This window comes from Salminus brasiliensis, chromosome 11 (genome assembly GCF_030463535.1).
Source record: "Salminus brasiliensis chromosome 11, fSalBra1.hap2, whole genome shotgun sequence".
Lineage (NCBI taxonomy): Eukaryota > Metazoa > Chordata > Actinopteri > Characiformes > Bryconidae > Salminus > Salminus brasiliensis.
This window is the reverse complement of record NC_132888.1, coordinates 22695717-22711923: the sequence shown is the minus strand read 5'-3', so window position 1 is coordinate 22711923 and position 16207 is coordinate 22695717. Positions and strand designations below refer to the sequence as shown.

The 16207-nt window shown below is 37.1% G+C and overlaps 1 protein-coding gene across 2 annotated transcripts; it reads left to right on the top strand.

The window, feature by feature from the left end:
• The first annotated feature begins 967 nt into the window (after positions 1 to 967).
• On the top strand, positions 968 to 14129 carry pou2af2 (POU class 2 homeobox associating factor 2). Of its 2 annotated transcripts, none has more exons than XM_072691233.1 (5): positions 968 to 1089; positions 3291 to 3391; positions 11997 to 12036; positions 12744 to 12940; positions 13706 to 14129. In XM_072691233.1, exons 1-5 carry the CDS (start codon positions 1080 to 1082, stop codon positions 14105 to 14107), a joined length of 750 nt encoding a protein of 249 aa, XP_072547334.1. In that variant the 5' UTR covers positions 968 to 1079; the 3' UTR covers positions 14108 to 14129. The 2 variants fall into 2 exon arrangements, with proteins under 2 accessions (XP_072547334.1, XP_072547333.1); XM_072691232.1 differs by having other exon boundaries at positions 12639 to 12940.
• The last annotated feature ends 2078 nt before the right edge of the window (positions 14130 to 16207 follow it).

Genomic DNA, 16207 nt, shown 5'->3' with positions numbered 1-16207 from the left:
AAATGATACAAATACACTATACATTGGGATTTGATGCATGTGCATCATCATAACCATTTCCAAAGCTCTGTTGGAGGAAGGCCAGTATTCACAGTTCCCATTCAATACATAGTTTATCTAATCAATCCTTCATTGAAGGAAATCAGGTGAGCTGCTCCATACAGTGGCTGGAATTCTGTTTTCAACCCAACCTGTGTTTTTCTAACATGTTCTAAACTTCTTATCCGTAATTTTATTGACTGCTCACTACTGTATATTTGTGGTATTCTAGTGTTGTTTGGTGTTTTGACTGGTATAAACATACTTTCTGCCTTGGGCCAGTTTGTACAGAAGTCTTAGTGTGTAATAAGCCTTTACCTTTACTACAGATTTGCCCTTGGGAGGAAATGTATATTTATGTGTTGTGCATCTTTTATCACTGGCATGAAAAGGCGTTTTTAAATTGATTAGTTTGCACTTTTTCAGGCAGATAGCTTAACCACAATGTTGGCTTCAGTAAGTCACACTCAATTACTGAAAAGCTAGCCAAGAGGATTGCATTAACAGTGTGACTGAGTAGGCCTTCAATATATATCCAGCCTATGAAACGTAAGACCTTAAGCACAAACTGGAAGCTACAGTTTACTAAGCTGCCATCCTCCAATTAAAAGAAGCTTAAATGCCACTCCTGTTCATGTTCCCCTATGATTCTGTCTTCTGCAGAAGACACTTATGGGAACTTACCTGTTGATCTTTCTGAAAGCCACCCCTCTTAAAGGCAATAGGATAAACAACAGGAGGATTTAGCGGAGATGCTGCCATGGCGTTCGTGATCTCTCGTCTCTAATCTAGAACGTAGATGCAAATATCGGAAAAACGTCCTGACAGTAATTTGCATTTAAACAAATGCATGATGGTCACTTCAAAAGCCACCTACCCATTCAGCGCTGGTGGAAAAGTTTCTTCTAGGCTTGGCAGCATATCATGTCTTTGGTATAATGATCAAATTCAGTTGGAGTTTTGGAGTAGGCACTGCCTTTTTGCTGGAATAGAGGACTGGCCTTCAAACTTTCCCAAAGCAACCTGAAACACCTGAAGCAATGGAGGCTGGTAAGATCAGGCTTATAATAACCTACAAAAACCCTTGCTATGGATGAGCTATGGCAATACTGTGGTTATACTAATAGGTAGGACTGATATATATTAGATACTGAATAGCCGAGTCAGTATTGGTCTTGCAGTTTTGAGATGTGTTGTTTTATCAATGTATTGCACTGCAGCTTTCTGAAGTGAAGGGCCTCTATGTGGGCCCACATTTAATTCCTCAATTTTATAGCTACATACTTTACATATTAGTGTGATAATAGTTATGCACATAAAAAAAATGAATAATTGCTATTTGTGATGATTCCATAGAAGAACCACTGTTGGTTCCCTGAAGATTCTTTCAGTGGAGGGTTCTTTAAAGCTGTGTGTCTCCAAGTGGTCCTCAAGCGTGGTCCAGCAAAAATGTGGACTATGTAGCGGCTCCTCGCGACAGCTTTGAAGAACCATTTTTGTTCTTCAATGGTTTTAAGTGTGAAGAACCTTTCAAAACATCCACATAATGTTTCTGTTCTGGCAAGAACCCTTAAATTGAAATAGGACCTTCACAATGACATGAAAGTAGAAAGTTGAAAGTTCTTTCAGCTTTTGAAAGTTTCTTCAGACTCACATATCTCTTTTACAAACCTCATTCTTTAGGGAACCAAACGTGGTTCTTCAGTGGCATTGCTTAAAGAACACTGCATTGAAGAACACAGTCTGTAAATTGAATCAGGTGGAATTTAAAACATCATCAAGGTTTTGGTGTTTTTCATGACTGGCTACACTAAAAACATAGATTCCTGCCTTAGTGTCGTGGTGCCCCTCATCTTTCTCCTGCAGCTCATTCATAAATCTGGGGTCTTTTACATAATGCTACTATGGCTTTTGCATGCAATTTCCTATCTCAGAAAACTTTAAATTGCAAATATGCCACTTCATTTACAAGGACAGGCGCTACCCAGGAATGTTATATGTAGTGATTCATTAAGCAGATTCCACATAATTGCAAAAGATTATACAGAAGAATACAAAACATTCAGCATATGTCATATTTTGTTCTTGCCATTGCACTGATCCTCTTCACCTTCATTTAAAATGCACTCTAATGACTCAAGCTTTGAGGCCATTATTATCTGTAATATTATGGGCAGGTACTGAGTTATGGGTCTTAAATGGTTGGGTTTGCTTTGAATCGAATCAGGCGCGATTTCCTGACTGTGACCAATTCACCCCTTATGACTGGAGGCATTATAAAATGTGGCTGCCTAAAAATATGATATTAAATGCCAATCATGTTAAATCATGTCAACTGAGAATCGTTACCAAAAAGCATAGTATCACATTAGTACACTTTATGTTTAATTAGTAACCCAGACAGCAGTGTTCATTATTAGGTCATTAATATTAGAGAAATAAATTAAAGGATTAATTATAGTTCAGTGACGTTTCTGACCTGTCTAAAATGTAATCTACTGTTCAGATATTCTTGCCGTCTTAAGTTCACTTCTTTAGTTTTGCACTGATCACTGTCTAACAAATCTCTTTTACCCAGACAGATGTCCATTCATTTTTACCCATATTAGCCTTGCAGCTCCATTAAAAAAGGCACATTTTAAATAAACACAAATAGGCCAATAGGCTAAAGACTGTATGGGTGGCACAGAGATTTGTTACATTGTCCATATAGCTCCAGTTGGTTTATTTAATTATTGGTGGTCCAAAGTTTCATTATTTTCTGGTCACTACATACATACTGAAGCCATTCAGTGTTCCTTCAATCTAATAAGCCTGCTTATTATTCAGTTAGCAATTATAATATCTTATTAGTTATTACTACTACTATTCTAATGGATAATGAATTGTTCAGTAAGTTCTATGAAATGACCTGTATGAAATGTCAAACCAAAACCTTGTATCTATGAATGGTAACTTTTGATGTTAATATAATGTAAAGTTGATGTAAAGAATTCTTAAAGTCAAGTTTTGTCAAGTTATTTTAGACCCTTTTTGTGACCCCCTTCTATCATGAAATGTACCCGCAAAGGTTGACAGGAATGACAGTGATGATATGTCACTTATGATATGATATGATATGATGATATGTGACTTATGATATGGAGGAGATTGGGGTGATTGAAGAGCTGTTTAGACTGTTGTGTTAAGGCAGTAAGTAGTACAATATTACATATTCCAGTATTCCAGTGTCTTTACTTTACTTTCCCCAGAGTATTCCAAACGAGTGTATCAGGGGGTCAGGGTCAAGCACACCGTCAAGGACCTGCTGGCAGAAAAAAGGTTGAGACAGACAAATGGGCCTCGCTTCACTGTAAGTCTGTAACACCTCATCTAACCATTTTACATTACATTTACATTTATGGCATTTAGCAGATGCCCTTATCCAGAGCAACCTACAGAGGTGGGACAGTGTAGTGTTAGGAGTCTTGCCCAAGCACTCTTATTGGTGTAGCGCAGCACAGTCACCCAGACCGGGAATCGAACCCCAGTCTCCCACATGGTGTTTTAGCTCAGTGGTGTTATCTGTTGCACCACACCAACCAACCACTAACCCTGTCCATTAGGCTCAACCGAAATTCAGCCCCGGCCCCAAATCATTGTTCCCAATGTGCTAGCTTCAGCCCCATTCACTCTGTCACTCTGCTCTCCTTTCATGCATGCAAACAGACTGTTGAAAACAGTCAGTATAGCTATCTGGTAACACTGCGCATGGCTTTGCACTTTATTTACCCATCAGCTTATCGTTTTATTCCAACAATTCTTCAGTCTTTGGTCTCTGATGGAAGCCTTTTACTTTACTGTTCTTTTCTGTTTTCCGTGTGGTCACATAAAGCCTGTCGGCAAATACCTGCACATTAGCAGCGAGCAGCTGAAAGGATCCCAGCAAATGAACATGGATTCACAATGAACACACAGCAACAATAACCACAATGCCCGTGGCATAGAGCACCAACCGCAGGAGGCTGCAGCGAGTAAAGCTGCCGTTTTGGTGTGTAGTCTGCCTATGCAAAGTTACTGTCTCGCACACCTGCCCAATAGCATTGCTCTTCCTGCTGACCACAGACAAGTCGTCCATTGTTGTCGCAGACGAGCCAAAATAAGGCTTTTAGCCTTCTTGCTCTGCTCGCAGCAAGAGCCTTTAATGGCTAAGTCCTCTGCATGGTTTCTCACGAGATTGCCTTTTGTTTTTGTTGCCATCTTGGGCAATAAAATTCATGAAGTGTGAGGAGAAGAAGACCAACATACATGCTCAAAAAGTAGACTACAGTGTGTAGGGCTCTGCAAGGTAAATGTGTTGCATGAGCTTGAATGCATGTTTGTTCACTGGCTTTGTATTCTATAGTAAATAAGTGGAAAGAGATGGCAAGAGTTTTAAAAAATGCATTTAATTATTTGACTTAAGTGGAATTCCAAGGATTTTTACATAATTCAGTGGCTGGAATGTGCAACGTCTTTCAGAGTGGTTTTGTGTATAGCCAGATTTCTGTTACAGTGGTGTATTTTTTAAGGTTTATGATGGTAAAATCATAAAAAAACATATCCATGTGGGGCCTGTGCAGGTAGCCCAACTGAGAACCAGAAGGTTCCACATTGACCCCACCTATAGATTCCCTTTCAGGGTCAGTAATGGGACCAGGAGAGGTTAAACATGGGCCTCATCTGGGTTGAACACTGCATACAGGGCCTAGATGGGACCCATATGAGATTAAGGTGGGCTGTAACGACTGAGCCCATCTGGAAAGCCCAACTGGGTCCAGGTAAAAACGCATGTAAAAACCCAGTCAGAGCCCATGACCGTGACATGAGTGTGTTGGCTGGGATAGTGAAATTAAATATTTTTAAAAATACTGAACCTTATCTCAAATACAAACACTTATCTAAATACCACAGTAAAACCATTATTAGACAATGCTGACAAAAACTGATAAGAAGTTTAGAACAGTTGGAAAATCACAGGTTGGTTTGAAAACTCCAAAGTCACTGAAAATTCCAGCCACTGTACGGAGCAGCTCACCTGATTTACTTTAATGAAGGATTGATTAGATAAACTAGGTATTGAATGGGAACTGTAAATACTGGCCTTCCTCCAGCAGAGCTTTGGGAATGGTTAGGATTGCACATGCATTAAATCCCAAGTGCTGTTTCATGTAATAGCTTGTGTGAGTAAGCTTGTTAAGATGTCTGCTTCTCATCAACACCACTGTAAACAATTCTGCATGAAGAGAATATTTCACACCAAAGCACTCCTAATGACTTCCATTTCATCTTAGACATTTTATTGTGCAGAAATGTAGAAAAACATGTTTTTAACTGGAAGCAGCGTTGTGCAAGAACTGATGTTTGCTGCTCCTGGGCTCCCCCTAGAGGTAAGGAGCATAACTCACTTTTACTGTAATACATTTGGCACACATTTAGTACTTGTTACACAATGCAAACTAGAAGCAGAGCTAATAGGATTCCAAATTAGCTTTTGCCTGAACATATTGTTTGCTCCATGTGTTCACAATATATAGTTTTCAAAATTGACCAGTGTGTCCTTGTTGAGTAAAACTCAGCATCATTGGTTCCTAATATTGTATATTTGCATACTCTTTTTGGCTAACCACCCAGCCTTTGTGTTGTTGGCTGTATAACTGAGTCTCCATGTGCATGGCTCCAGTTTTCCAAATAGTTGCACATAAACTATACTATACTGTTTTTTTATTGGCAACACTCGCTACATGTATCTCACATAAAAATAAAAGCAATTAAAAAAACATTTTAAATAAAATTCAGCGTTTCATTTTGGGTGTAAGTGGTAGTCCCCCACCCCCTATGTCCATGTTTTTCAACTTCAGTTAGGTTAGACTGCTGAAATTCTACCTGAATATTGCATATTGCATTATCTAAAAGACCTGTGTTGTACCATTTTTTTTTCTTTGAAAGCCACTGTGTGATTTTTGCTCTAGATCTATTTTCTAACTTCTCTTTATGCCTTGGAATTAAACTGCCTGTGTTTGTGGCTCTGCCTTTAGGATGGAGATATGTAAATAGAATCTCTTCTATTTGGCTGTCCTATTGTGTTTTGTTCAAAAAGCAGCTAAAACATTCCTTGTACATTCAGTCTGAAAAGGCAGGGCTAACGTACTGTAGGCAGAACAGGTGAAATATATATCCCTGCTGTCCAATGAAAACCATGTTTCTCCATTTTTGGCTGTTTTTAGTTTTCTCCCTGGTTTGAACCCTGTAGCTGCTTCTGTACACTGTGTCAATAGGTCTGGATGAATGGACCAGTAGAAATGTTCTAAATGACTTGGAATAAACTATTATTTTACATTAATGTTAGTTTGCCATGATTTACAATTGTTCACTGTTTGATTACAATTTGATTGAAATTGAAATTAAAATGATCTCAAAAGGGGCAATTGAAACCAGTCCTGAAGGGTTGGATTACATACTACATAGTTTTTGTACTCAAATACATTTAAATACATTTGATTTTACTGCTCAAGCACACATGATAAATCACTCACTGGTTAATTACTAGGTTTAGAGGATATGTCAGAGCAGGATAATCAGCAAACTGTACTGGACTCTGACCCTCACTACCCACCCTTGATCTAAAAAGACTTCAATTTAATATTTTTACTCTGACTTCCATTGAACATTAAGAAGTTTTACAGCTCACAACAAAGCTTGAATGTTTTTATTTATGCATTTATTTCCCAGCAGGGCTAAACTCCTGTAGTCTCTGAAAGTAATGGTATGTACATGAGTGAGGGACAGAATCACACATTTGAAAAAAACAATAGTAAAGGGAAATGTTATTTTACATGATATGAGCAAAAACACACCATACACAACAAATTTAGTACGGTTGACTCAACCCTTAAGACATTAAATGTAACCCTCACAGCATTCATTTAACACTGGCATATGTGCTGCGTAAAAACATCATTAAGTCTCATTTAATGTAGCAGTTTAGGCACAATGATTTCACTGCACAAGAACCCTGAAGTAGGTGTCAGTCTTTGTGAATACACAGGGAGGATCACTGTGGGTATAGAAATACAACAATACCCAAAGAGAAGAAAAGCTATTGAGGGAAAATCAAGTAAAGCAAGGGCAACTAACGCAAAGGCTGCTTTAGTTTCAGGTGTTCTTTTTAAGGTCTTTTGCCTTTGTCTCTGAAAGAGAGGAGCCATCTGCAGGCAGCAATCTCAGGCATCAGCTTTCAGGTCTAAACATGAAGCAAAAACAAAGGGACACACTAGCCAGAGTTTCTGCCTAAAAATAGCTACAGCAGAAGACCTCTCTTACATAATCCTTGCTGGACATATATAGTTCCAGACTACATTACATGTCCATTATTATTTCCTAATTATTTTTCCCACTCCCCTCAGTTTTATATATTAATCCGGAGAGGATTTGAGAGCATTCAGCCACAAGAACATTAGGTCTGGAACTTAGTATGGTATGATATGGTAAATGACTGAAGGCCATCTCCAAGGTAAAGGATAGGGCTTTCATTCATTCAGAGGATACAGTCTCACTGATCCACAAACCAATGCTAGGGTTTTATACCCTTTTAGCCAAGACTTTGCACTAGGCTTATGTGCAGCTGCTCCAAATTGTCCCATTCTATTGGCAGTGCTTTTCTATGGAGATTATAGTGTTAAGCTATGTGCAAGCGAACCCCTGTATATAGACTATAGTACTGTGCAAATGTTTCGGGCACCTGCAAAAGGTTTATTTGGATAGTAGGTGTTTATTTGCTCAGGAAAATGCCAGTATTGGAAAAAACAAAAATGATATTAATACAAAAAGTAGTGATTTTATGTATTTTATTGTTTGTTTAAACACACAGCTGCTATCTTTCTATCCCTCTTAATCAGGTGAGCAGCTGGTGGATTTGAGTTAGTCTATGTGATAGCATGGGGACCTTCAAGGATAAATCTGTGACTCAAACAAACTTAGTTCATCTACCTGGCTACAGCATCCTTGCAACTTTTTGAAAACAATATATTTTTTCCCTGTTTGTTTGATTATATTTTCCATGATGTGAATCTGGCAGTTGTTCTTTACATTGTGTCAAAAAAACATCATAAAGAACCAAAAGAAATACTGCAAAATGACATGGACCAAAACACTTTGCATTTACTTCTTTGGGTTTTACTCTAAGGTAAAGATGTTCTTTTTTTGTTCTCCTGTAAAGTAGCAATTTTAAAAATGCAAGATTTTTTTAGTAGTCTGTTTATAATTACAGTAATCCTAAGGTGACATTAATGCAGAGTTTGATTTGGGCTTCAGTTACACACTGCAGCAATTGTGTCCCAACATGAAATAAAGGTGCTACAAAAGGTTCTTTGAGTAATGCCATAGGAGAACCACTTTTGGTTCCATGAAGCATGTTTGCAATTAACATATGTTCTTTTCCTTGTCTAAAGAGAAAGTAAACATCTAAAGTAGATCTGAGCATTGTATTAATGAAAGATCACTGCTTTCTGGATTGTTCTCTAAAACCCCACTTCAACACGAGCACTTAACTGTTGGAAGTTCTGGCCACAAATGAGCGAAGCATGAGGTCCCTTTCTACTCAGGCAGACAGAATAAAGCTTTCTACCTTGTAGGACAGCTTTAAACTAAATAGTGTGTTCTTAAACTTTTTTGAAGTGAACATTATTCAGCTGAGACTGAGCTTAGTCTGGCCAGGAAGTACCCCCCTCTTTTGTCTTCGGCTGCATATATCTTCAAACATTCACAGACTGCATTCAGGTACCTGGTCAATCTTGCTCTTTCAGGCCTGTCAGATATCTTGAGCTTCTTTCTCTTTTTCTCGTTGTTTGTATTTAGTAACTGTTACTGGTTTTCGGATGAACCAGGTTTTGATAGACCTGGTAAGATCTTTGGCCTTCTGAACTGCTTTTGAATAAGCTATACTGGCAGTAATTTGCCCTCAAGTGTATACTACGTATAGGTAGGTCTCTTTACTCTGTAATTTACAATTTCACTCTGTATATGATGTTTTTTAATGGTCTTAGCTGAATTGCTGTACTAGATTACAGCAGCAGCAGCACCTCCCCTAGGTTCTTGCAGACCTAGCACATGCACTTCTAATGTAGAAATAATGGCACAGCTGAAAAATGAAAACAAAAAAAATAATGTGTTAATAATTGATAAATTGACAAAATACAATTTTGGTTAATTTGGTCTGAATGTAATGCATCATCAGGGGTGAGGTGAATTGGGGAATGTGTACCAATCTCTGCTGGGTAAAATCTTCATGGAAAAGGATTTTGGCAAATGAGAAATGAGAAAAGTACTACCCACTGAACTGTGGAGGTAATTAAGTTGTTTTTGAGAGCTTTTTTGTGACTTTTTTGTAAACTGATAAACTAATTGATCTTTCCGACACCATTAGGTTTAATACTGTTCAATTCCTGTTTTAAAAATGCACTGAGCCCAAGCCACTATTGAGCAAAGCCAAAGTAAAATGAAGAGGAACGAAGACTCTTCCTGTCTCTTCCTAAGAATTTTACTGAATTTGTTCTTGAGAAAAGTCCAAACAAGAAGCCTGCGTCAAATTCATGATGCGCTTTTAAACTGCAAAATTGTTGCCGTGTTCTTATAATGATGTATCCCATCGTATTGAAAGCAAGATTTCTTTGAGGACTAATTTGCCTTACAACAAAATGTTTAAAAAGTACATATTTGATCTTGGTGTAGATTCACATTTGATGTTTTGTCAAAACACATAAAGAATATGGAAAACAGGATGAAAAGGACAAATAATATTGCTTTAAAACTTGACATTAAAAAAATACATTTAAAAATTTTAAAAGCTTTAAAATTTTAATGAAAGAAATCATTTCTTTGATTTTTTTATATTTTACATGTTTACATGAGACTAATTAGGGATTGAATATGTTGAGCTCATTTTAATATTTGGATTGTATGGATCTATTTTTTTATTGGATTTTTACTTGTTGGAACCCCATTTTTGGTTCATTTTCTACCCACATGATGATGCTATCATTAATGATCATTAATTTGATGCTACCATTTACAAACCACTGCTAATGCAATGTCATCATAGCCTGAATGACATCACCTGAATTGTGCAATTGGGCAATTGGGCAATCTGATAATTATATGGACAATCAGGGTAAAGATAGTTTAAATAGCTGTGCCACTCTGGAGCCCCAAACTTACAATAAAGCCAAACATTGGGCGTGTTTAAAAAGTGTTTACATTTATGTTTGAATTTCACAGAAAATTCACAAAAAGCCAAATCCCCATGTTTAACATGTTAAACTGTCTCATTTGTGGTCTTGACCTTGATACTAAGCTATGAGATCAAGGGTCTTTACCGCCAGCTCTGTCCATCACTCTATTTCTCTTCCTCAGCACTATCTAAAGCCCCCTTTCAGGTGCACAACTTACCTCTGAGTTCATTAGCTTTAACAACCTGATTTTCATACCCTGCCTTCAGAGACCCACTGAACCATAGATAGGTCATATAGGGAAGTCTTGGGATGGGCAAATGACATTCAAATCCATGCCTCAAAATTTGCTTGCCCAGCAGCCAGTGTTGCGTCGATATCAACTCTTTTATGTTTGTAATATGCAAACAGTGGAGAAGCTCTCTGCCTTTAGTTCAGTCTCCTGTACTCTGCTCCATTGACTTATATTGTAGCAGTCTCTTAATTAACAAGTTCATTAACACAGACATAAGATGTTATTTATTATTTATTATTAGCTATTAAAGAAAGAAAATGTTAAGTCGAGATTCAAAGGATAACCACATAATTTTAAGACTTTTTATAGTGCTATTACTAATATTACTTTTATATTTGTATTATTTCTGTTTGCAGCATATTATTTATTTTTCCCCACTGGATTTGGTTAGCCTACTGTAGATTACATATACACTACTAATTTGTTATCTGGAAACTCAGTATGCAGGTTTACATTTAGGCACAGGCTTAGGTTAGGTTAGGTTTTGGGCTTGGGTTGAGGTTATACTCTAAAAAATAAAGATGCATCAAGCAATGCCATGGTTCTTTTGTCTCCATAAAGAGCCATGTTTATAACAGAGACATGGGGCGTGAAGGTTCTTCATACTCAACTTCAAGCTACCTTTACCAATGTCTGAACCTAAATCTAAACCTGCACTGGGGATAGGATCAAGTTTACAGTTAGAAAATTAAGATAGATTTCTTACAGAAGAAAATTAAGATAAATTTAATAGACATTTGGCTAAATCTAAATAAAACATTTACATGCTGCACAGTAAAAACTTTTACTTTACTATTTGTACTTAAGTTTGGTATTACCCTTTTAAATTGGTGTTATTTTTATTATTATTGCCTTTTGTTCTTGTTTTTCTACATTATATGGAGGTTAAATACTTTTTAAAGATCTTTTTCTCAGTTTTGCTATATTACATACAGTATTACAATATATTATTCTTTGTTTGAAAGACTTGTAAAATCACAGCACATCATTTTAGGAAGCAGCTGAAACTGACTTTTTAAGAATTATTACTTAGTTTTTTTCTTTGTTTAAAAGACTTTAAAAACATTAGCACATGTCTATTTATATTATTTATATTGTTATCCTATCACTGAACTAAGAGTCTCGATTGGAGTCTGATATCCTTCTTCATTGTAAACCACATCTTTAAAGGCCATATGAGCTACAATAGCATTTGCATTTTGCAGTTTCCATCCCATGCAGGATTATCTCCCCATAACATTACGCTCAGGATTCTGGAAGGATAAGGATATACATTTTTGATAAAGTACATACATGTTTTTACAAACATTCACCAGAGTAAATGTTAAAAGCCTGACTAGTGACTATATACTTTACATTTGTGAGAAATGTTTGAGATGAAACTAACAAAGGAACTAATCATAGTTTCTTGTTTTTAGGGGGTGTCAACTCCTCAGAGTCCATTTGCCCAAATGACAGGTGAGACCGGACTTTTAAACTCACTAATTCATAGTGGAATCATGCTGTTAGTGGATGTGTGCAATTCTTTTATGAGCAAATTGCACAAAGTATTTGTGTAATTGTTGTGGCAATCATTTATGCATATACATGTAAAAAGGTCCTTGAGGTCACTGCCTTGGATATACATATAGTTTTAGTTCTAGGGCATCCCTGATAGTGGACCTTTACCTTATAAGTAAGCTCTTTTAATTCTGAACAGGTTCTTCACAATCACACATTCACAAAAACAATTCTTCAAGAACTATCTATTATAGAATGTTTCACATGAGGTTCTTTAAACTTTGAGTTTTTCACAGTCACATTATTTACTAAATGATTCTATATGGAACCAAAAGTGGTTATTCTATGGCGGAGACGTCAAACTGGGTTCCTTCTGGGCTACAGCTCTGCAGAAATCAGTGCTTTCCACCAGTTCAATTCAGAAAGACCTTACAAATGATAAGCTGAATCAAGAAGGAGCACTCAAATCTGTAGGATTTTGACCTTTAACATTATAACCTTTAGAACTGTAATGTGTCCATTACAATTAAAAATAAATGCAAAAATCATTCTCTGTTCAGGCTCCCATATGCTTCCGGGATACTACAGCATGAGAAGACCGTTTCTTTCTGAAGCTGAGCTTTGCCCTCCAAGTAAACAGTTCTCCACTGACGTCTACTCCTCAGCACTGACGGGGAAGTCCGTCTCATGTGACACAACATCTACATCTGGCTACTCATCCCTCATAGACAGTTACTACCCGGAGACTTTCAGTGACTACCGCAGTGCTGCCCTGTCCAGTGGAGGGAGTACTATCTTCTCATCTTCTGCGTTGTCCACTCTGCTGCCGCCCTTTCCTGGGGATACTTCCCATTTTGTATTGGTAAGGCTCTTTGTAAAGTCTGTGGATCTTTGAACCACTGACCAAGTTATTCCTCTTTATCTTACACTCCTAATTCAAGGTTCCTCAAAGGTTCTTGGCTTGGATGTAAGTTTTTGGAAGACCCTCTGGATGGTGGGGAACATTACATTTTGTGAAGATTCTGTACAGTTTAGTTTAAATTCTTCATGATCACAAATTACAGAAAGGATAGTTCGTCTAGGTACAGATACATTAGACGAATATGTTGTTGCTGTTTATCATTTGAACTCTAATCATTGACTCTACCTAACACTGACGCATTTCAATTTTGTGGTCACTGAGAAATATTGAAATATTTAGTAGTATGATCATTTTGTTGCCATCTTCTTAGTTCTTTTCAAATGGCAGCTAGATTTCTTAAAATTAAAAGTGCAAATCATGTGGCGAATAAACTTTTTTTTGCACTAATTCCTCATGAGGATACCACAGTCTCAACTCCCTATCTAAATGTACTTCTTCTTTTCCTAATCCAGCAATTCTTTCACAGGCTAGATAAAAAAATGGTAGTTACTTCTTCAAGTTCTCTAAATTAAGCACCGTCATCTTTACATGCATACCAGCACTCAGTTCTCAAATGTTCATGACCTTCTTTAGAACAAAGAGATGCAATCAGCATGGTACTACAGGCTAAACTGTCACTTTCTCTTGTGATAAGATCTTGACACTCGTCCTGTCTCGGGAAAAACTCACGTTAAAGAATCTGAAGCTTGTTTGTGTGTCCTGCAGAGGGATTCCTGGGAGCAGGCTGGGACGGAGGCGGTGGAGGGTTTGTGCGGGGATGGCCTGGCTCCCGCGCCGATGGCCATGCCTGCGACCAGCTCCCTGGCCGGCTCGGAGCCGTCCAGCCCCAGCCAGTACCGTTCGTCCTCCAGGAACTCCAACATGCCACAGTTCTACTCCCTGCACACCCTGGATGACGTTCAGTATCCCTCTTCTTTCCAGTCCACAGCCGGTACCTTCACATGCCCACCATACATGACTGCATCCAGTGAGTCTGCAGCAAAAATGCCAGCCCTGTCCACAGAAGAGACTGAAAATGACCCTCCAGCCCTGAATGAAACAATCCCATGGGCCAAGGAGGACACCAGTTCCACCTGGTCACAGTACGAAATGAGAAGAGCTTTCTGATACACTTCTGACCCTTTGGAAAGGATGTGAACGCTGTCTTCATGTCAAAGATCAGAGGATCATGCCCTTTTTAATCAGACAAATGCATTCTCTTACTGAACTGAGGTTTAGTCTAGGAGAGACATAAACATTTTAATTTAACTTTACTATTAGTTGCAGGTTTTGTTGCAAATGGCATAGCCCTTTATTTATAACTGACACTTTTAAACATAAAAGTTCCTAAATGGTTCTTGGTTTAGATGAACAGTTCTTAGGAAAAATGTTACTTTATATAGAACCTGTACATCATATGGAGATTCTGTAAACTTCTGTAAAAACTCTCCACAGTTCTGATTTACAAGCATAGTTTCTCAAAGGAAATCGCAATTGGTTCTGCTCTGACATGGATTCAAAGAACCATTTTGGCACTTGTATTTATTTTATATATATTATTGATATCAAGATAACTAGGTTGTACTTTCCATCTACTGTGGCTTTTTTCCTGTCGTAAACAGAAACATTTTAATGTAATTAAATACATGTCACATGACATGTACACATATTTATGTGTTTATGTTTTATATGCTTGAATAAGGCGTTCATTTTCACACTAGTGAAGGGCAAATTAGTCCAAGAGGTTGTGATGGAGCTATGGCAATGTGTCTACATTACAAATAAAAAAGAAAACTACAAAAAAACTACTGTTTTTATATGTTTTTTTTTCAGTACAATCCTTGATCTTATTTTCTTAACAGTAAAATGACTTGAATATATGGTGAATCATTTCACCGGGATGCACAATATTTTACTGTAAATGTATATTTACAATTTGAAAGCTTGCAGTGGAATTAAAAACAATGTAACTGGTTCTATTCAATCAAGTTTTTATCATTTCTTTATTCGACAAATGCCTTAAATGAATCAATGTTAAGTAAAATGCTAGTGTAGATGAACAAAATCAATATTTTACATGTACTCAAATCTTAAAAACACCAGTAAGCTTCAGAGTGTGTCTAGTAAGTTCTACTTACTAGAGTATTTAAAGTGGCATCACCTTTACCTATGCTCCAATATACTTGTGGGTTGTTTTTTTGGCCTTAGTTACTTGTCAGATATTAACTCTTCTTTTGAGTTCATTTTTATTATGTTGGTTTACTGTTTTATAATCAGTCATGCCTCTTTAGAAGTTGATCAATTGTATTAGACCACGGATACTTAAAAAAAAGGAAAGAATTGTGCCAGCACATTTCAGTCACTGAGTTGGTAGGTACTGTATGCATGTTCCACTTCTGTAAATTAAAGGACTTAATAACTAGACCTGCTACTTTTCTAAAACATATACGTCAGTCATTGTTTTACAACGCTTTAACCTGAGTCTGTATTAAGGGAACAGTGGTGTGTGTCATGTAACACGTTTAGACCACATGATGGCGACACAACGCCAGAACACTTGCAGATCAGTCAAAAGTATTAAAAAGTCTTACAAGAACCATTAAAAAGAAAGCCATTAGACAAAGCTTTAATTAATATTTCTCCGTATGTCTTTTACTGTGTGCAGCATCTGAAAGATGGTGACAGAGGGACAAACATACTAGATCTGTCAAGTCCCGATTAAATGTTCAAGAACTAGAACAGTTTTACTGGATCCGCTCTAACTGAGAGTTTTCCCAAAGGTGGGATGTTGAGATGACTTGCTCTGAGCTCTTAACGAGCAAAGGTTATGTTCATCTCTAGTTATAACCTAATAAGTCTATGTACATATTTCAGTGTCACGCAAAAAAAAACTTGCATTATAAAAATTTTACAGGAGAAAGACAAAAAAAATCCTTTGAACTTTCTATAGAATTAAACGTAAAACATTTTGTTACATTTTATTGGTTCATTCTTCATGATTTTGACACAACGTAAATAATAACTGGTAGATTCAAACCATGTACATAATACAAGTTTTTGCGTGACAGTGCCGATATAACGCAATTCTTTAGCCACCCCCGGTGTCCATAAGTTAACGAATCCTCTTAAATATAAAACTTCTAAACTCAAATTCACATTCAGACTAATACTATTTATATTATTTTTGGAATTTAAAAGATTAGATTAAAAAATAAATAACAATAAAAC